Here is a 20092-nt window from a genome sequence, read left to right as displayed (position 1 = left end):
CTCTGCACAGGACAAGTGTTACTTCCTTTGTTCCATCAATTTGTCTACACAGCTCCCCCTGCTTGGAATGGACTTTCCTCTCTTATTCACCTATTCAAATTCTTTCAAGGAGCTCAAGGTCCAGCTCAGATCCTACTGCCTCCAGGAAGACCTCTCTGACTCAGCCCATAGCAATGTCTCCTCTTCTCAGCTTCCCGAGCATCCACTGGCTTCATGACCCTGTGGCAAATTCCTGGGGGCAGGGACTAGAGAACAGGTGGACTGAGGACTGCATTAGGCTGGAGTCAGTAGCTTTAGGCTTCCCTCTGGCTCTGGGTTTGTTTGGATATAAACCAGAAGCTGTGTCAACGTAGGAAAGAGGTGATGGCCCAGATGACAATGGCCAGATGGGAGAAGGCAGGCATATTCAACCAGGAAATAAGACTTTGGGGTCCAAAGAGCAGAGCCAGTGTTCACTCAAGTGTAGACTTCTAGAATTGGAGCCAGAAAGACCCACAGAGATCATATAGCTCAATCTACATTTTCAGGATGAGGAAAGTGGGGCCCTCCCGGGGACTTGTTTGAAGGTCACACTTGAGTCAGCACTAGAACCTGAATCTCCTACAGTAGACATCTACTGCTTTTACTGCCAAGCATCTGGTCACATTTTTCTACCAACTGCACCCTGATTTTGCTTTGGGGGAAACACCCTTTCTTGACTGTCAGACAATCAGAGCATCACTGCCCACTGATGATTCAAGAGAAGCTAACCTGGTTCAGAAAGAACTAATTCCAAGGCTCTGACTTGAGGGACTAGGATGTTTACTCTCTTTCCCAAGGGACTGAAACCAGAAGGAGGAAAGTTGGGAGTTGTGGCTGGGACAGTCATCTCTCCATTGTGAGAAGAGAGTCTGGCTGAGAAGGTGGCTTATGCTATGAAGTGCCAGGGGATGGAGACAGACAGACAGGGTCCTGGTGACACTAAGCCCCTAAATCCAGCTAAGCCTAAAGCTGGAGAACTATCCCAGGACTTTTCAGATACATGAGTCACCAATACATTCCGCTGGACTGAGTTCTGTCACTTGCAACTGGAAGGATCCTATCTAATCTGCTAATTCCCAGTCCTGGACAATCAACAACTGGCTTTAACAATCACCATCTTTTGATCTACAGAAAAGCCATATTCTCCTCATTTCACTGATGAGGATAGTAGGCTCAGAAAGCTTAAGTGGCTTGTCTGAGATCCCAGTGGGGCAGACATGGTATTAAATTCCAGAGCTCCTAGCTCCATGATTCTTTTTCTTTCCATGACACCATCCTGCCTGTCCTGGAATCTCACTTTAGGATAGCAGTGACTTGCTCTTCTTCATTAGGCTAGAACAAAGCAGATGGTACCCTCTCCCTGGAATGTCCTTATCTACACTTCCACCTGTCAAATATACCTGTTCAAATGTCACCTCTGCTGTGAAACTCCCTCGTTCAAACCAACTGGATAATTACCTCCTCCCCCTGGCTTATTACCTGTGGAAATGATCCTGCATGGTTCATAAAGGATCATAACCTATAATTAGTTGTGATTATGTCTTAGACTGTGACCTCCATGAAGGAAGATATCAGGGCACAAACCTATAGTGACATTACATCCTGGATTTTCAAAACAGGCCTCACCTCAAATATTGTGCAAGGCTATCCCCTGTAAGCCTTCAGAATGTCCTGGAAATAGCAATATGTCCGCGCATACCTCTTAAACTTCTCTACTACAAGGTATTTATGAGGCGCTTTTTGTGCCATGGGCCCTGTGACAATCTGATAAAGCCTTCACAGAATAATGTCTCAAATGTATAAAATAAAATACAGCAGAATTAGTTAACAAAAACCCCAATTTGTGATGTAGCAATATGTGTGCCTCTTTATTAAGGCATCAAATAACAAAGATAGCATATCTAATAACTACCATATTTTCAAAGATGTGATAAACTATTTTTCAAGAAACCTGCAACATTAAGTATAATGTGAAAATATTTGTGATTTCTTTTGGTGAAAAAGTCACAATAATGTCTAATAATACAGTGGTTTGCTACCTACATCCATGACTGAAGAAAATGATAAATTTCAGCTAGAGATTAAGAAAAATACAGATTTCGGCCGTGTGGAGCATTTAGGCAACATGGTCTGGTGCTTTGCAGGAAAGCGTGCGCGTTTGTGCTTGGCCAGCAGCGGCCTTGCAGGCTTGGGGGGGCCGCAAATCTGGTCTTTTTCCATTAGGATAAGAGCTCGTGGCTGGTTGTGCAGTGCCCTGACCTAGCCTAACCATGCTTGTGCTGTTTGAAACGTCCGTCAGCTACGCCATCTTTAAGGTTTTGAATGAGAAGAAACTTCAAGAGGTTGATAGTTTGTGGAAAGAATTTGAAACTCCAGAGGAAGCAAATAAAATAGTTAAGCTAAAACATTTGGAGAAATTTCAGGATACAGCAGAAGCATTAGCAGCATTCACAGCTCTGATGGAGGGCAAAACCAACAAGCAACTAAAAAAAGTACTGAAGAAAATAGTAAAAGAAGCCCATGAACCCCTGGCTGTAGCTGATGCTAAACTGGGAAGTGTCATAAAGGAAAAGCTGAATCTCAGTTGCATCCATAGTCCTGTTGTTAATGAACTTATGAGAGGAATTTGTTTAGAGATGGATGTGTTAATACCTGGGGTAGAACCACAAGAAATGGCAGCTATGTGTCTTGGTTTGGCCCACAGCTTGTCCCGGTATAGATTGAAATTTAGTGCTGATCAAGTGGACACAATGATTGTTCAGGCTATTTCCTTGTTGGATGATTTGGATAAAGAACTAAACAACTACATTATGAGGTGTAGAGAATGGTATGGCTGGCATTTCCCTGAATTAGGAAAAATAATTTCAGATAACTTGACATACTGCAAGTGTTTGCAGAAAGTTGGTGATAGGAAGAATTATGCCTCGGCCCAACTTTCTGAATTACTGCCAGAGGAAGTTGAAGCAGAAGTGAAAGCAGCTGCAGAGATATCTATGGGAACAGACGTTTCAGAAGAAGATATTTGCAACATTCTGCATCTCTGCACTCAGGTGACTGAAATCTCAGAATATAGAACCCAGCTTTATGAATACCTACAAAATCGAATGATGGCCATTGCACCCAATGTCACAGTCATGGTTGGAGAATTAGCTGGAGCACAACTCATTGCTCATGCAGGTTCTCTTTTGAATTTGGCCAAACATGCAGCTTCCACAGTTCAGATTCTCTGAAAAGGCACTCTTCAGAGCTCTAAAGTCTAGATGGGATACCCCTAAGTATGGTCTCATTTATCATGCTTCGCTCGTAGGCTAGACAAGTCCCAAACACAAAGGAAAGATTTCTCAAAACTGTTTTGGCTATTCGATATGATGCTTTTGGTAAAGATTCCAGTTCTGCCATGGGAGTTGAGAACAGAGCCAAATTAGAGGCCAGGTTGAGGGCCACTGAAGATAGAGGGATAAGGAAAATAAGCAGGACAGGAAAGGCATTAGCAAAAGCAGAAAAATATGAGCATAAAAGTGAAGGGAAGTCTTATGACCCTTCTGGTGACTCCACACTGCCAACCTGTTCTAAAAAACGCAAGATAGAACAGGTAGATCAAGAGGATGAAATAATTGAAAAGGCAAAAAAAGCTAAGGTTAAAATTAAAGTTGAAGTAGAAGAAAAAGAAGAGCAAGAAGAAGGAGGAGAAGGAGAAGAAGAAGAAGACGAAGGAGGAGAAGGAGAAGGAGAAGGAGAAGGAGAAGGAGAAGGAGAAGGAGAAGGAGAAGGAGGAGGAGGAGGAGGAGGAGGAGGAGGAGGAGGAGGAGGAGGAGGAGGAGGAGGAGGAGAAGAAAGAGAAGAAGAAGGAGTACTAGTGGTGGAAGAACAGGAGACATCTGTGAAGAAGAAGAAAAAGGATAAGAAGAAACACATTAAGGAAGAACCGCTTTCTGAGGAAGAACCATGCACCAGCACAGCGGTTCCTAGTCCAGAGAAAAAGAAGAAGAAGAAAGGTAATGAGGACTAATGGAAAGGAATCACAATTGGATCACCTGGATACATCGCCCTTAAGATTCAGTCAAGAGTATGCCAGAGATGCGCCTTAAGATAATTGAGGATGAACAGAGGTTTAGTGAAACAAAGTGATTACTCATCTATAGCTTTTCAAACCTACTTGTGTCTTGACATCAACTCTGTTAACTTTATTATATCATTATTTTTAGTCTTTGTAATCCAAATAAAAATATTTTCTTGGTAAAAAAAAGAAAGAAAGAAAAAGAAAAATACAGATTTCATTTTTCCCTCATCCCAGTTCAAGACCCTTGCCCTGGTTCCTGTCTGGATGTACTAGTAACATAATTATCTGTGATCCATTCTGCCGTTTTGGGCCTGGATTTGAGCCTCAGCTCTGCTATTCATTATCTGGGTGACCTGAGATGAGTCATTTCCCCCTTATGAGCCTCCATTTTCTTATCTGAAAAATTAGAGAATTGGAACAGATCCTTTCCGAGGTTCCTACCAGATCCTCTCCTTAATTCTGGGTAGAATCTCAATGAATGGATGAGATAAATTGTGCTACAACCATAAGAGTGAGCACCGAGGTGAACTAACAGATGGCTTTCCTCGGCTGACACTCAGCAGAGAGGCTGGCACACCTGCCATGGCCTTCTCAGCCGGCTCTTCCTGCCCAGCCCAGCTCCAGCCCTGGGCCGGGGGGGCCCTCACTGACCGTTCAAAGCGGAGGACCCTGGCCAGGAGCAGCTGCAGGGCCTCTGAGTAGTTCCGGTAGCAATCCAGGACCTGCAGGAAGTTACACAGGGCCTGGATGTCCTGCTCTGTCCTCCAAGAAGGCATCTTCTGTGCTATCTCAATGGCCCTTGGAGGGAAGTAACCCTAGGGAGAGAGAACCAGAGTGACACACAGGACCCAGCAGTTTCCCCCCTGGGCCAGAGGACAACTTCTCACACTGCTGCTTTCACACTTTCCCACCCCAACACAGCAGTGGCTGACATGTGCTTACGGTGTGCCACACACCAGGACACATCTTACACACACCATCTCACTGCATCTTCGCCCAGCCCAAGAAGCAAAGCACTATTATTATCCCCATCGATAGGTGAAGACACTTGGATTAAAACCTAGATCTGCTACATGTCAAAGCCTATATTCCCAACTACTGACCATACTGCCACTGCTGTTCAATGACCCCCAACCCCAGGCAATATGAGCTCCCTAAGCTCCAGGGGCCCCTCAGCACAAGCACACTGCAGTCAGGGGAGACCTTCCTTGTCCCAGCCTATACCTCGGCGTGCTGCAGAAGACTAAGGAACAGGGAGCTACAGAGACTATTAGCTAACCTTCATGAACCAGGACTCGTGGACCAGTAGGAACAGATCCACCCATTCACCCACTCCTCCCACCTGTTGAGAATATGGTACTTAAGTAGTTAACACCCCCACTGGCTGCCCATTGCATTTAAGATAAAATCCGTGCTATGCCTAGGGGTCCAAGTGATCTGACTCCCTCCCTCCTTAAACCACTCCAACCTCACAGCTCCTGCCTTGCCCCTTTATTCTCTAGTCTCTAGCCGTCTACCCATTTCTTGGAGGTGTCAAGTTTGCTTCTGTCTTGCAGTCTTTGCTTGGGCTATTTCCTCTGCCTGGAATGTTCTTCCCCTGGATTCTCCCATAGATATGGCTGCCCCCTCCTCATTCTAATCTCAACTCCTATGTCCTCAGGAAAACCCTACTGGATCAACTGAGCTAAAATACCAGGGCCCTTCATCAGCCAGCGTGGCTCAGTGGTTGAGCAACAGCCTGGGAACCAGGAGGTTATGGTTCAATTCCGTCAGGGCACATGCCCCGGTTGTGGGCTCGATCCCAGTGTGGGGCGTGCAGGAGGCAGCCGACCAATGATTCTCTCTCATCATTGATGTTTCTATTTTTCTCTCCCTCTCCTTTCCTCTCTCTAAAATTAATAAAAAAATTTTTTAAAGAGAGAGAGAGAGGAAAAACAAAAAAAACAGAAAGGCAGTGTAGCTCAGGGATTAAAAGCTCACAGGCTCTGGTGCCAGGTGCCTGGCCTTGAACCTTGGCCTGCTGTTTCCTAGCTTGTCTGTCCTGAGACAAGTCACTTTTTCCTGAGTCTCAATTTCCCTATTGATAATAGCAGAAACTCTATGTTTAAATAGCAGATTAAGTATGTGTGAAGGACTTACAATATGCCTAGCACACAGCAAGGGCTATCTAAGTGCCATTTTATATCTGAATCCAATCTTTCTCCTTTCTAACTCTTTTGCTATCAATAACCCATTGGGATTTCTATCACAGGGTCCATTTATGACAAAATACAGATGCTCCTAGCTTCTATGAACCAAACTGATTCTTTGGGCCCATTTGGGGTCCTAATTCCTTCAGGAAATCTTTCTCACTAACCCCCAGCCCAATCCTTAGGAACCTCCTTCTTGGGTTCCTACAGGACTGACTCTTATTTAACTTCCCCGGTAAGTTTTATCATCTTTACTTCATTCAAATTAACTCCTTTAATGCAGGTGAGAATGTTATACAACCTAGTATTCTCCCCACAACTATACACAGATTTAGGCCTACCTTAGGAGTTCAAAGAAATATCTAGAACAGGGAAAAGGGAATATAATTCAAATAGAGCCTGGCTCCTGCCTGCTTCTCAAATACCATTTCTCAGCGCTCTCACCCTCATTCACTTCAGGCCAACAATCCCCTCACTGTGTTCCTCTAGCATACAGGAAGGATAAAAAAGTGGGGGGGGGGGGGACTGCCCTTAATCCCACCACCCAAAGCTAGCCATTAACATCTGACATACTTGTTTCCTATCTTTTTCTTATTTATAAATAAACTCTTTGAAAATAACACAATAAATGACTATATTTTCAATGAAGAATCAAAAATGGTTAAAATCATCTTGCATCATGTCACTCCTCATAGAGATCTGCTCTCCATCACCAGAGTTTACCGTTTTTATACATTATTCTATATTATACATGTGCCCACAGAATATGTATGGAATTGTTTGTTTTTATTCATATAAATGTCAGTCTTCAGACATCATTTATGCAACCTGCTTTTTTTCACTCAATGTTCTTTTATAAACTACTAGTCCTGGTGCATGAATTTGTGCACATTGAAAGGAAATATTTTAATATTGCTATTTGCGTCTTGCTGATGAAAAGAAAATAGGATTCTACCGAGTCTCCTACCTACCTACTCCAGGACTTCTGTGAGGATCAAATGAGATGAGGCATGGGAAAACGCTTCACAAACATTTGGTTAAACTGTAAAATGTTTGCACCTGGCTATAAAGCAAGTTGGGTTCCTGGGCTGAAGAAACTCCAAGGATGCTAGTCGCTAGGGAGAGGAAGCCAGGAGTTGCTATGTGACGTCATTACCCAGCATCCACAGCCACCATTTCTGGGGTGGGCTGGGCCGTGGGCACATTTTGCGCCATGGGGTCTTAGCAGTGTTGGCTGTGATTTGGTGGGTGTTGCTCCAGGATGGTGGCAGGGCCTGTGTCCCACTTGGGGGAAGATGAGTGTTTGTTTGTCGGCACCAGGTCCGCGGTGCCGTTTATTTTTAAAAAGCCAGTGCAGCCGAAACCGGTTTGGCTCAGTGGATAGAGCGTCGGCCTGCGGACTGAAGGGTCCCAGGTTCGATTCTGGTCAAGGGCATGTACCTTGGTTGCGGGCACATCCCCAGTAGGGAGTGTACAAGAGGCAGCTGATCGATGTTTCTCTCTCATCGATGTTTCTAACTCTCTATCCCTCTCTCTTCCTCTCTGTAAAAAATCAATAAAATATATTTTTTAAAAATGTTTTATTAAAAAAAAAAAAGCCAGTGCACATCATGGCAGCTCCTGCATTGAGCATCTGCCCCTGGTGGTCAGTACGCATCATAGCTACCGGTTGGACGAACGGACGGACACTTAGCCTTTTATATATATAGATCTTTTAAAAATGTACCCATTGTTTCCAATGTCTCACAATTGCTGTAATAAATGAGTCTAGATTCTAAGTCTCTATAATTCTAAGGGTTCTTTTTGATAAGTTTGTTGTTGCCCTAGCTGGTTTGGCTCAGTGCATAGAGTGTCGGCCTGTGGACTAAAGGGTCCCAGGTTCAATTCCGGTCAAGGGTACATGCCCGGGTTGCGGGCTCAATCCCCTGTGTGGGGGCATGCAAGAGGCAGCCAATCAATGATTCTCTCTCATCATTGATGTTTCTATCTATCCCACCCTCTCCCTTCCTCTCTGAAATCAATAAAAGATTAAAAAAAAAAAAAGAAGAACAAGTTTATCGTTAACAGAGTCCCAATGTAGACTGTATTGAGTTTTAGTGTTTGGTCGCAATCCAAGTGCTGCCCTGAGGTGCAGGTTATACATGTATAAATATATGTGTGTGTGGATCAGCTTGATTGAATAATCATATACCATATGATCCACCATTTAAAGTGTACAGTTCAATGATTTTTAATATATTCACAGAGTTGTTCAACTATCACCACAATGGATTTTACAACCTTTTCATCATCTGGAAAAGAAACCAGTACCATTTTCAGTCACTCGAAGGGCAGGTTATTAAATTGGGTCTCTACTCTTCGTCTCTGTGTTGGAGCCAGAGTCATTCAAGAGGCTGAGAGGCCTTGCCTATACAATGGATTTTTCCTTTGTGCCCTCTTCTCTCTCTCTTCTGTTATACACAGAATTGCCTTCATCTCTAGAGTTCTGTAACTCTCAGAGAGGCCCTAGTTTCTCCTATCTGAAGGGCAAAACTTGGGGGTAAACTTCAGTGCCCAGCATCAAACACTGGCCAGTTGGGAAAGTTGAAAAAAAACAACACACAAATAAAACAGAATTTGGATGACTTAACTGTGCTTCATACATAATGGGGCATGAGAAATTAGATTATGCCCAGGAGGGACAGGCAGCAGAAGTCACACCTTGGCTCCAAACGGAGAAAGAGGTGGGGCAGGGTGGCACAGGTCGTCCTTGTAACAGTTATAAAGCTCTGTCCAGCCTCCTTTCCCCGAGAGAAAAACCAACATGGCTCCATGGGTCAAGTCAGGTCTTCACTGATGAGAACTTCAAATCTTCCCTATAAATAGGTAGGTCCCTTTAAATTTTAATTAATATCCAGCATTTGGTAGGGAGAATCTGGAAAGGTAGCCATGATTCTTAAAATTCAGAGAATAAGTCACACAGTTCAAAGCCTCATCCTGATGTAAGGCATTTTCTCATCAGCATGGCCATCTTACACCCAGATCAGGGACAAGTGTGCCCAGCATCTTTTGGAGATTTGGGGCAAAGCCAGAATTTGCTCAGGCCAGTGCTTCTCCCACCACCCTGATTATTTCTCCTCTGTCTGCGGCTCTCACATCCTCTGCTCTGCCTTCTGCTGTTTTCCCACAGGTCCAAGTGCAGGAGCTCTCCCTGCTGGTTCTGCTCAGCTATAAAGCAACAAATATGTGGGGGGTAGGGGGCTCACAGTCTTGGAATGCCAGAACTGGAAGGGATCACTGAGATCGCCCTGTTTTATAGATGAGGAAACTAAGTGGCCAGCTCAAGGTGACACGCTGCGCTCGTGACAGAACCTGGACTGAACCCAGGTTCTGATGCCCAGCCCAATGCTTCTTCCAGGCCATGATGCTAAAAGAAAATTCCCAACATCAAAGTCTGAACTGTGCATACCGACTCTGCCACGAAGTCCATGGTATCAAATGTGATTCTGCCTTGCTTCTTTTTCTGGAAAAAAAAAAATGGAAGAGGAACAGGAAGGAGAATCAACAAGACTGCATAGAATTCTGCATTGAAACTCTTCTGCATACCTGGACCACTGTAGTAGGCAGGAAGCCATGGGGAGCCTAACAGTGTGGCTTCCCACGTCCACCTCTGCTCAAAAGGTCAACTCAGCACAAAACTTGGGCCCAGCAGTGACAACAAATTGTTGTGAAGCGAGAGAAAGACGGGTGTAGAGAGGAAAGGAGACTAAAGAGAGGAAGGGAAAAGAGAAAAGTAAGAGGGAAAAGGAACAAACAAATGGGAAAGGATAGAGGGAAAGAAAACAACAGAAAGGAGGGATAAAAAGGAAGGATCAAACAAAGCCAACCTTCGTTGACCACCTGTTAATGAGCCAGGCATGGAACATCTTCCTTATCTTACTCCATTTCATCTTCAAAACAAAGCAGGTATTAAGCCCCTTTTTGGATTTGAATGGAGTGAAGAACTTGCCCAAGGATTATCCAGCAAATAAATGGCTCTTGTCTAGAGGATAGCCAGGAGGAAGAGGTATGAGGTCTTAGGGATGAACTAATCGAACCCTATCTCCTAACAGATGCAGAGAAGATGTGGAAAGAGTAGAGAAAGGGGCAGAGAGAGCAGAGGGGAATATGTAGGGGTTGTAAGGCTGAAAGAAAAGAACAAACAAGGCCTTGAGCACCATATGGGGCCAAACCAAGACACACACACACACACACACACACACACACACACACCTCTAGCTATTCCTCATATCCTTCCCCAGAGCCCACTCAGATCTCTGTGCTCTCCCCTCATTTATAGTTTGGTGCTTCTCAGGGGGCCAAGGAAGGAAAGAGGTAGTGTTCAGAAGGATCCAGAGTCACATACTCCACTGAAAACCAGTCTTTGGCTCTGCCAGACCCTATGCTCCAGCCCTCCAGCTCTCTGCCCAGCAGTCATATGACACTATGGACTCCCCTTGAGAGGCTTCTGCTCAAGGCCATCCTGACTGGGTAATGTTGTTAGATTTAGCTTCACACTCCCCTGATGACAAAACTAACTCTGATTTTCAGCTTCCAACTGCCCAAGCATCAGCCCAGGTCTGCTGGTAACCGAGGACTCCTGGTTGCCAGAGGCCTTCACTTCACCACTGCATGGCACCCCGAGTCAGAATGTCCTTCCTGAGGGCCAATCTCAGTCTCTCAGGCTACAATTCTTCTATTCCACCCTTCCCAGCTCAGGGCCCAACTACAGGACAGAATCTGGCTGTGGACTTATTTGGTTTGGCCAGCATAGTGTCTTCAAAATATATTAATTTAAATGTCTTTAGATGGGGCATGTCCTTGCTCTCCAGCTGGCCACAGGCCCTTTCTGCTACATCTTAAACTAAGCCACACACATATAGGTACATTACCTGCTGGCCCTTAGAAAGCAATCTAAGCCCTAGCCCATTTGGCTCAGTGGATAGAGCATCGGCCTGTGAACCCTAGGGTCCTGGGTTCCATTCCGGTGAAGGGCATGTACCTCAGATGCAGGTTCCTCCCAGGCCCGGGCCCTGATCAGGCACATGCAGGAGGCAACCAATCGATGTGTTTCTCTCACAACGATATTTCTCTCTGTCTTTCCCTCTCTCTTCCACTCTCTCTAAAATCAGTAGAAAAATACCCTTGGGTGAAGATTTAAAAAAAAAAAAAAGCAATCTAAGACAACCTTCCTTTGCCCCATCACCCCCACCTCACTCTCCCTCTCTTTGGCTACTTTCCTTCAGAAACCACTTTGGGAAATTTCTTGGAGTGAATCACTGCATGCAAGGAGGAAGCAGAGGCTGTCACTCCAGGAAAATGGGCAGGAAAACTTTGGAGCCCTTGATAGGAATGAAAACCACTTTGGAGAACCAGAACAAGTTAACGAAATGGTGATCAACTTTTCTGAGCCAAAAAGGGGCTTATGATCTACCTTTGGGATAAAACATTTGAAATGGGGACATTCTAGAAAATCTAGAAAACATGGTCACCAGAGCAAACAGGGCCCTGGCAAATGTTCCCTTCTCATTTAAGTAAGGAGACAGGAAAGAAGGGAGAGGAGATAAATGGCTGGTGAACATTCAGAAAACCCAATTGGATTTCTTCTGGCTCTTTTGATCACTGTTGGAATGGAGATGGCTTCTTTCCCACTCCCAATGTTTGCTTCCACATGAAGTGAGTTGTACTAGTTGAACACTACCAGCCCCTGGTCTTCCATACGGAGGAGTGACAAACTCCTTGGTAGACGTGCAAGGAGAAACGGCATGATCACCTCCCTCCCCTTCCCTCTGTGCTCACATTCTGCTCTGCCCTTCTCTGCTGGGAGCTTAAGGCTGGAGGCTCCGCTGCTATAGTGGAGACCTGCTGTGGTCTAGCACTGCTTGTGACTGCTTGTGCAAGGCTGTCTAACTCTGGGGTTCAGTATTAGGTAAACCTCTCACTTGATGGTCTAAGTCATCTTCTCCAATATAAGTGTCATCATTAATGTAAGTGACAGTTGAATTTTCACTTCTGCTTTACCCTTTGTCTTCTTTCTCAGATGGCACAGAACTGGGACTGGGGAGTGGGGTGCTATTTATAGGACCCCCTTAAACCCTGATAATCCTGCTGAGCCCAGCTGCTTACATCCCAGAAGGAGAAGATAGGGTGCCTTCTGCGAGCAGTCTCAGTGATCTGATATTCCCGGAACCCCCTGAGGCCTTGGCGGAACATTTTACACACTCGGATCATCACAATGATATCCAGGATGAGCTGGTATAGCCCCTGTGGAAACAAAACAAACACGGGCAGTAAAAACTGTCTGTTTTCAACCATCAACAGCAGGCTGGATAATGCAGAAGATGAAATGTAATAGGATTAAATGCAGTGTTGTGCTGGAGTGATGATTACATTTTCAGGAAGTTTTCAAGACTATTGAAATCCTATTGGCAGCTTGAAATTGCCCACAGTGGGAATATTTATGCCACATAAAAACTGGCAACTACTAAATGGGGGCATCTGCCTCCCCAAGGGATAGTTGTTAAAATATTAACCAGTACAGCTTTCGTTAAATGTCAAGTCCTTCACTTTGATCCAGAAAATAAAGAGCAAAAGTAATGACAGGATGTGAGGGGTGATGCAGAGAGCCTGAACTTGGGAACCAGGTGGCTCTGAGGGAAGAATGGTGGATAGATGCAATATTGCTGGCTTTAAAGATAGGGGAAGGGGACAGCAAGCCAAGGAATGTAGGTAGTCTTTAGAAGTTAGAAAAGTCAAGGAAATGGATTTTTCCCTAGAACACTGAGAAAGGAACAGCCCTGTTAACACCTTGATTTCAGCCCAGGGAAACTCATGCCAGACTTCTCAGCTATATAAGCTAATAAATTTGCAGTGTTAAGCCACTAAATTGTGGTAATATGTTAGAGCAGCAGAGAAAACTAACATAACACCTAATGTAAGATGGGACCATCTGATCTTTTCCCTGGGAATTTGGAACTGGAACTGAAAACAAATCCCAAATATGAATTTGGGAGTAAAGGCAGTCACTCTCTACCTGCAAATAAATAGAGGGAATAAGGAAGCAAATCCAGAATGTGAAACAATCTACAAGTCATCTAACCCAGTTTCTTCAAAAAGTCAATTTCACAAGGAAAAGAGAACAAGGCTGTGAAGGCTGTTTTAGATTAAGACTCAAGAAACATACAAACAAATGCAAAATAAAACCTTTACTGGACCATAATTCATCATAAAAAGCTGTAAGGTACATTTTAGGAACAAATAAGGAAATTGAATATGACTGGATATCAGGTGATACAGAGAATTCATTTTAACTTTCTTAGTATTGTGGGTTGTGTTCTTAAAGTATGCACCTTGCCCGGCCGGCATGTCTCAGTGGTTGAGTGTCAACCTATGAACCAGGAGGTCACAGTTCGATTCCCAGTCCAGGCACATGCCTGGGTTGCAGGCTCACCCCCCAGTGTGGGGTGTGCAGGAGGCAACCGATCAATGATTCTCTCTCATCATTGATGTTTCTCTCTCTCTCTCCCTCTCCCTTCTTCTCTGAAATCAATAAAAAATATATATATACATACATATATATAGTGAGCAGTTTTTAAATGATTCATCAAACATATACCTGCATACATGCACACACATAAACACATAAAGCCAATATGGCAAAATTGTTGACTGTAAAATCTAAGGGATGATCGTTACATATATTTCAACCTTTATTTTTGAAAATTTCCATAATTTTAAAAATGCAAAAACTATTTTTTTAACTTCTGATAATAAGAACATCACAAACAAAATGAAAAGACAAACTGAAGATTGGAAGAATATATTTGCCATGCATATAATTGACAAAGCCCTACTATCCAGAATTATAAAGGATTACTATTACAAAGGACTAATATCCAGAATTTTAATTAAAAAAATTCTAGCCCTGGCCAGTGTGGCTCAGTTGGTTGGGTGTCATCCCATGCACCAAAAGGTTGCCAGTTTGATTCCAGTCAGGGCACCTGCCCACGTTGTGGGCACAATACCCAGTAGGAGGTGTATAGGAGGTAGCCGATTAATGTTTCTCTCTCCCTCCCTCTCCCTCCCTCTTGCTCTCTAAAAGAAAGGAAGGGAGGGAGGGAAGGAGGGAAGGAGGGAGGGAGGGTGGGAGGGAGGGAGGGAGGGAGGGAGGGAGGAAAGTCCTACAAATAAAAATAATAATAACCCATCAAGAAATGAGCAAAGGATATGAACAGGTAATTCAAAGAGAAAACTCAAATGACCTATACATAATGACATAATGAAAAGATTCTGAATACCACTAGAAGTAATGGAAATGGAAATTAAAGTAACAAGATACCATTTGCACTTATCAGACTGGGGAAATGAAAAACATGATACAACTATGTTGGAGAGCAATTTGGCAGTATTTTTAAAGTTGAGGATGTGTGTCCTTTACAATCAAGAAACTGTATGCACCTTATATATACACTTTAGAGAAACACATGTGCACAAGAAGATAGCCATGAGGATGACCATGCACACTGTAACGGTGGAGAGCTGAAAACAACTGTTTTCCATCAGTAGGGAACATATCAACACATTATAGTGCAGTCACAGGATTGAAAATAGCACTAGCTGTGTATGTCAATGTGGATAAAGCTCACACATAATTTTGAGTGGGGGAAAAGTGAAAATACGATGACATTTATAATGCCATTTTTAAAAATGTGCCGCATACCATACAGTTGCTTATGGATACTTCCCATAGCTATGTATACATCCATATGTAATAAAATTTAAATATATAGATAGGAAGGGTACACATCAACCTCAGGAAAGTAGTTACCAGTGAGGAGAAAGGGAGTGGGATGGTGAGGAACCTATAACTGTAATCTTTTCTTTAAGATTATATACCTAGCCCTAGCTGGCTTGGCTCAGTGGATAGAGAGAGCATCGGCCTGCAGACTGAAGGGTCCCCGGTTTGATTCTGGTCAAGGGCACATGCTTGGGTTGCAGGCTTGGTCCCCAGTAGGGGGCGTGCAGGAGGCAACCAATAGATGATTCCCATCATTAATGTTTCTACTTCTCTCTCCCTCTCCCTTCTTCTCTGAAATCAATAAAAATATTTTTTAAAAATAAATAAAATTTTATTTTTAAAATATATATATATATATATATCTAAAGTAAATATGGAAAAAACTTTATTAATAAAATTAATACTTATTGAAAACAATTTGCTGATGTTGGGCACTATTCTAAGCCCTTTATATGTATTGACTCACTTAATCCTCAACAATAAATCTATGTAAAGCAAAAAACAGGCACAGTAAATCAAGTAACTTGCCTAATACTAATATTAGTCATATGACTAATAGGTGATAGGGAATTGAACCCAGGCAGTCTGGCTCCAGAATCCTTAAGTTTAACCTATTACTTTACCCTGCTGCTAGGCCTTATTTTCTCTGGATCTGGTAATAGAAAGGGTAGGTAGAGAGCAGGAGAGTGGGACTCAGGCTGAGTGTAGTCTATGACTCATCCAGTATCGAGGGGGTAGTAGGCTACATGGTAGGGCTCAGAATTCAGTCTCTCTTTCCTTTTTTTCTCCTTCTTATTAAATTTATTGGGATGACACTGGTTAACAAAATTATACAGGTTTCAGATGAACAATTCTACAACGCATCAAAAATTCAGTTTTGCCCAGCTGGCATGGCTCAGTGGTTGAGTGTCAACCTGGTCATGGTTTAATTCCCTGTCAGAGCACATGCCCGAGTTTCGGGCTTGATCCCCAGTGTGGAGCACGTGGGAGGCAGCCGCTCAATGATTCTCTCTCATCACTGATGTTTCTCTCTTTCTCTCTCTCCTTCTCTCTTCCTCTCTGAAATCAATAAAAATTTTAAAAATTTAAAAATAAAAAGAATACAGTCTTTCTGCCCTGGCCAAAATCGCTCAGTGGTTACAGTGCTGGCCTGCATACAGGACCATCTTGCGTTCGATTCCCAGTCAAGGGCACATACCTGGGTTGCAGATCCGATCTCCAGCACCAGCTGGGGCATGTGCAGGAGGCAACCAATCAATGTGTCTCTTTCACATCAATGTTTCTCTCTTTCTCTCTCTCTCTCTCTCTCTCTCTCTCTCTCTCTCTCTCTCTCCCTCCCTCCCTCCCTCCCTCCCTCCCTCCCTCCCTCCCTCTCTCTCTCTCTTTCTCTCTCCTCCCTCATCCTTTCCACTCTCTAAAATCAATGGAAAAAATATCCTCACTCCTCCAGGGAGGATTTAACAACAACAACAAAAAGAATTCAGTCTTTCTGGAGCCTAATCCAGAACTCTTTTCTTTCTGCCCATGCTGTGACTTCAAAAGGTACAAGGTAGCCACATTCATCCAAGGCCCCCTCCTACACCTGCCTCTCCCTTCCTCAAAATACCTGCCTGTTCAATCTTCCACTCTTCCCTCCCAGGGCCCTTCACACTCCTCACCTGTTCCTTCTTCAAAAGCTGCCAGGAATGAGACCCTGTATATCTCTTCATGGTTCCTGATTTGGTAAATGGCATGAACCCCTTTCCTTTTCAAAGTTAGGACCACGAATGCTTCCCAAGGATCCGGTTATATTAGAAATGAGTAGCTTCCTCATCGCTCTTCATACCCTACCAACAGCTGTTGGAAGCCTTGTTTTGAGAAAATCTCATCCTCAGAATCTCCTTATGTCACAATGAAAGATTCTAGAAGAGAGAAACCAAAATTGAAAATCTAATACTTATTGAACACTCACAGGCATTATATTAGTTAACTTCATAACTACCACAAGATGAGAGACCTCACTCCCACTCCACCCATTAGGAGACTGAGGCTCAGTAGCTAAATGACTGCCAGAGTAATGGGGCCATAAAAAAGAAAGTATGAGGTTCCTGGGCTGGGGCTCAGGGCATCCAACACCTCAGCCTGGGGACCCCTCTGAGGCTTAAAATTTAGACACCCTGTATAGCACTGTCCAATAAGTCTTGTTAGATCAGTAAATCAGAAACACTCAGCAAATTGGAAGTCCCCAACCAAACAGGGTACCGAATGTTGAAAGAAACTTGTAACTGGAACTCAATGACTCTGGGGTCTTTTAAAAAATAGAGAAGAGCTTGACTGGTGTGGCTCACTTGGTTGGGCATTGGCCTGTGTACCAGGAGGTTGCTGGTCCAATTCCAGTCAGGGCACATGCCTAGCTTGTGGGCTCAATCCCCAGTGGTGGGTGTACAGAAGGCAGCCGATTGATGCTTGTCTCTCATCAATGTCTTTCTCTCTCTCTCTCTCTCTCTCTCTCTCTCTCTCTCTCTCTCTCTCCCTTCTCTCTTTCTGAAATCAATAAAAAGTATTTTTTTAAAGTAGAGAAGAATATAGGGTCTAAAGTACTTTTTTCTATTAAAGATGGCAGTTGATAATTCCAATTTTCTCTTGTATACGAATCCTCAGTGAAAAATTATGACTTCAAGTGAAGCATAGTAACCTCCATCTTGTATAAAAACTGCTGTTTGAAATTCTCTGCTATTGTTACATAGTCCCTTGTTCTGTAAACTCTGTCATTTTTAGACAGTCTCTTATTCTATAAAATAACTGTTTTAGTTTGAATAACAGAAAAAGATAAAAACTTAACTGTCTGACCTTGCAAGCTAGCCATCTAACATAATGGACTAATACTGATAATAATTCCCATATTCTTATGCCAAATGTTTGTTCTTTATGTATCCAAGATTACAAACTGTCTGTAACAATAACTCACACAGAGCTCTTTGTAAAATCTGCAGACAAAGAAGCTCAAAAGGTATAAATACGGGAAACTTCTCGCTCAGAAATTTGGAAGAAACACCTCCCTCTGGGCCGTTTGCAATAAACAACTCCTAATTAATTGGCTCATTAAGCCGTCTTGTATCTCATTCGCTGATTTACAACACAACACAAATATCACCTGATTTGCCATTCCTATCCAGCTACACCTATCTGCCAACTCTCCCCCAACTGACAGTCAAATGGAAGGGCACTGAACACAGTGAAGACAGCTGGACAGCTGGGAACAAATACCCAGGCTCTGAATTACTAAATTCTAAGGCCACCATTCATGGTGTGAGACACTAATCACTTACAGAGGTGAAAAGAGATAGAACTAGCTTTCCCCCCACTTACTTGGAGAAAAAATACAAAAGACTCAAGGACAGAGGAAGAGAAGGTTTCAGGAAGAGAGAGAGACAGAAAGAAGAAAGAAAGAAAGAAAGAAAGAAAGAAAGAAAGAAAGAAAGAAAGAAAGAAAGAAAGAAAGAAAGAAAGAAAGAGAGAGAAAGGGCAGTATGGAATTTTTGTCTTCCTACCACTAACCTGGTCTTGAAGAAAATCCTCTACAAAAGTTTAGGGGATTTCTGAGAGAAACTACTGGGCATGGAGAAAGCAAGCGAGATGGCAGAATGTGGCTATGGACAGAGGGGTGATCCCATCAGTTCTCTGAGTTGCCTGAGGATCCAAGTGACATGGGTAGGACCCAGACTAGTGAGGGGCATCAGAGGATGCCAATAAGTAAGACCTTTAATTTGATAAGACCCCAAAAGTAGACACTCCCAACCTCACCTCCTGCCAGCTGTGGTTGTATAATTTCCCTGGAAATTGGATCAGTGTTAGGGAGGAAGAGGCAGGAAATTTAGAGTGCTCTGAACTGACCTAAGAGGAATCAATAAGCCTGAAATTACATTCCCTCAAAATTACGGAATTGGTTCTCCATTTACCTAATGACATCTAAATTAAGTCATCTGCTAGGAAACAGGCTGGGGACTCAGTCAGATATTAACGTCAGTTCTAGAAATTAATAAAGTGCTATTTCTGTCCCAGTTCCTAATCTTGTAACTGAACTGTTACAAAGTAGACCGTCAGAAAGAGCACTGGTCCTATTCCTATGTGATCTTGGGTAAAACCACCTGGAGCCTCACTTTCCTCCTTATAAAATGGAGTTAGAGTTAATTACAGAAATAATTCCTTCTTAAGATAATATTATTGTTTTAGTAATTATAAAAGTTATGTAACAAACGTTTATAGAGTTCCAACCATGTATAAAGGAGAAAAAGGTGAATAAGACACAATCTCAGCTCACGAGGAGTTCACAATATGATGGGAAAGAAAAATGCTACCACCTCCATAAGACAAAGTCTTACTATAATAAAGTTATCTATACTAATAAAAGGATCGACCGGACATCTTCTGTACAAAGCCACAGTGGCAGGGCCGAGGCAGAGGCAGTTAGGGGCAATCAGGCCGGCAGGGGAGCAAGCAGTTAGGGACAATCAGGCCAGCGGGGGAGCAAGCAGTTAGGGGCTAGATCAAGCAGGCAGGCAGGTGAGTGGTTAGGAGCCAAAGGTCCTGGATTGCGAGAGGGATGTCCAACTGCCAGTTTAGGCTCGATCCCACAGGGATCCCCCAAGGGGTCCTGGGTTGGAGAGGGTGCAGGCCAGGCTGAGGGACCCCTCTCCCATGCACAAATTTCATGCACTGGGCCTCTAGTAAACATATATGAAGAAAGGGCAGGGCCTGTTCAGGGATCATGAGATGTGGCCAGATGTGAGATGCCCAAGAGGTTGGGCTGGCAGAGGCCAAAAATGAGCCATCCATGGGCCAAACAGAGATTGCTTTATTTGACCTGCATGATGTTTTGGTTAAAATATTATTAAAACTTTACTTGCAGGGCCCTGACCAGATAGCTAAGTTGGTTAGAGCATTATCCTGATACGCCAAGGTTATGGGTTCAATCCCTGGTCAGGGCACATATAAGAATCACCAATGAATGCATAAATAAGTGGAACA

At 43.5% G+C, this 20092-nt stretch overlaps 2 protein-coding genes across 6 annotated transcripts in view; one reads left to right on the top strand and one right to left on the bottom strand.

The window, feature by feature from the left end:
- CNBD2 (cyclic nucleotide binding domain containing 2) overlaps positions 1-20092 on the bottom strand; it is a gene marked incomplete at its 3' end in the record, with an annotated part of 114960 nt that overhangs the window by 83600 nt on the left and 11268 nt on the right. For 2 of the 5 annotated variants that reach the window (XR_013814147.1, XM_079783538.1), the window contains exons 2-5: positions 16744-16986; positions 12415-12552; positions 9719-9772; positions 4733-4896 (exon numbers count right to left, since the gene is read on the bottom strand). Coding sequence is in view for 4 of the 5 variants with exons in the window: in XM_079783538.1 (XP_079639664.1) it covers positions 4733-4896; positions 9719-9772; positions 12415-12552; positions 16744-16818 (431 nt within the window). Of the gene's footprint in view, positions 1-4732; positions 4897-8970; positions 9651-9718; positions 9773-12414; positions 12553-16743; positions 18448-20092 lie in introns of those variants that run through there. The other 3 variants (XM_079783539.1, XM_079783540.1, XM_079783541.1) reach the window with 3 other exon arrangements.
- Positions 92-4579, top strand: LOC307106836 (nucleolar protein 58-like). The gene is given in 4 exon segments (XM_079783542.1): positions 92-3247; positions 3249-3330; positions 3334-3362; positions 3364-4579. Coding segments are annotated over 4 exon segments (1734 nt in total). The 5' UTR covers positions 92-2291; the 3' UTR covers positions 4031-4579.

This window comes from Cnephaeus nilssonii (genome assembly GCF_951640355.1).
Source record: "Cnephaeus nilssonii genome assembly, chromosome: 11".
NCBI classification, from domain to species: Eukaryota; Metazoa; Chordata; class Mammalia; order Chiroptera; family Vespertilionidae; genus Cnephaeus; species Cnephaeus nilssonii.
Note: the sequence above shows the minus strand (reverse complement) of the source record. Positions and strands in the feature narration are given on the sequence as shown.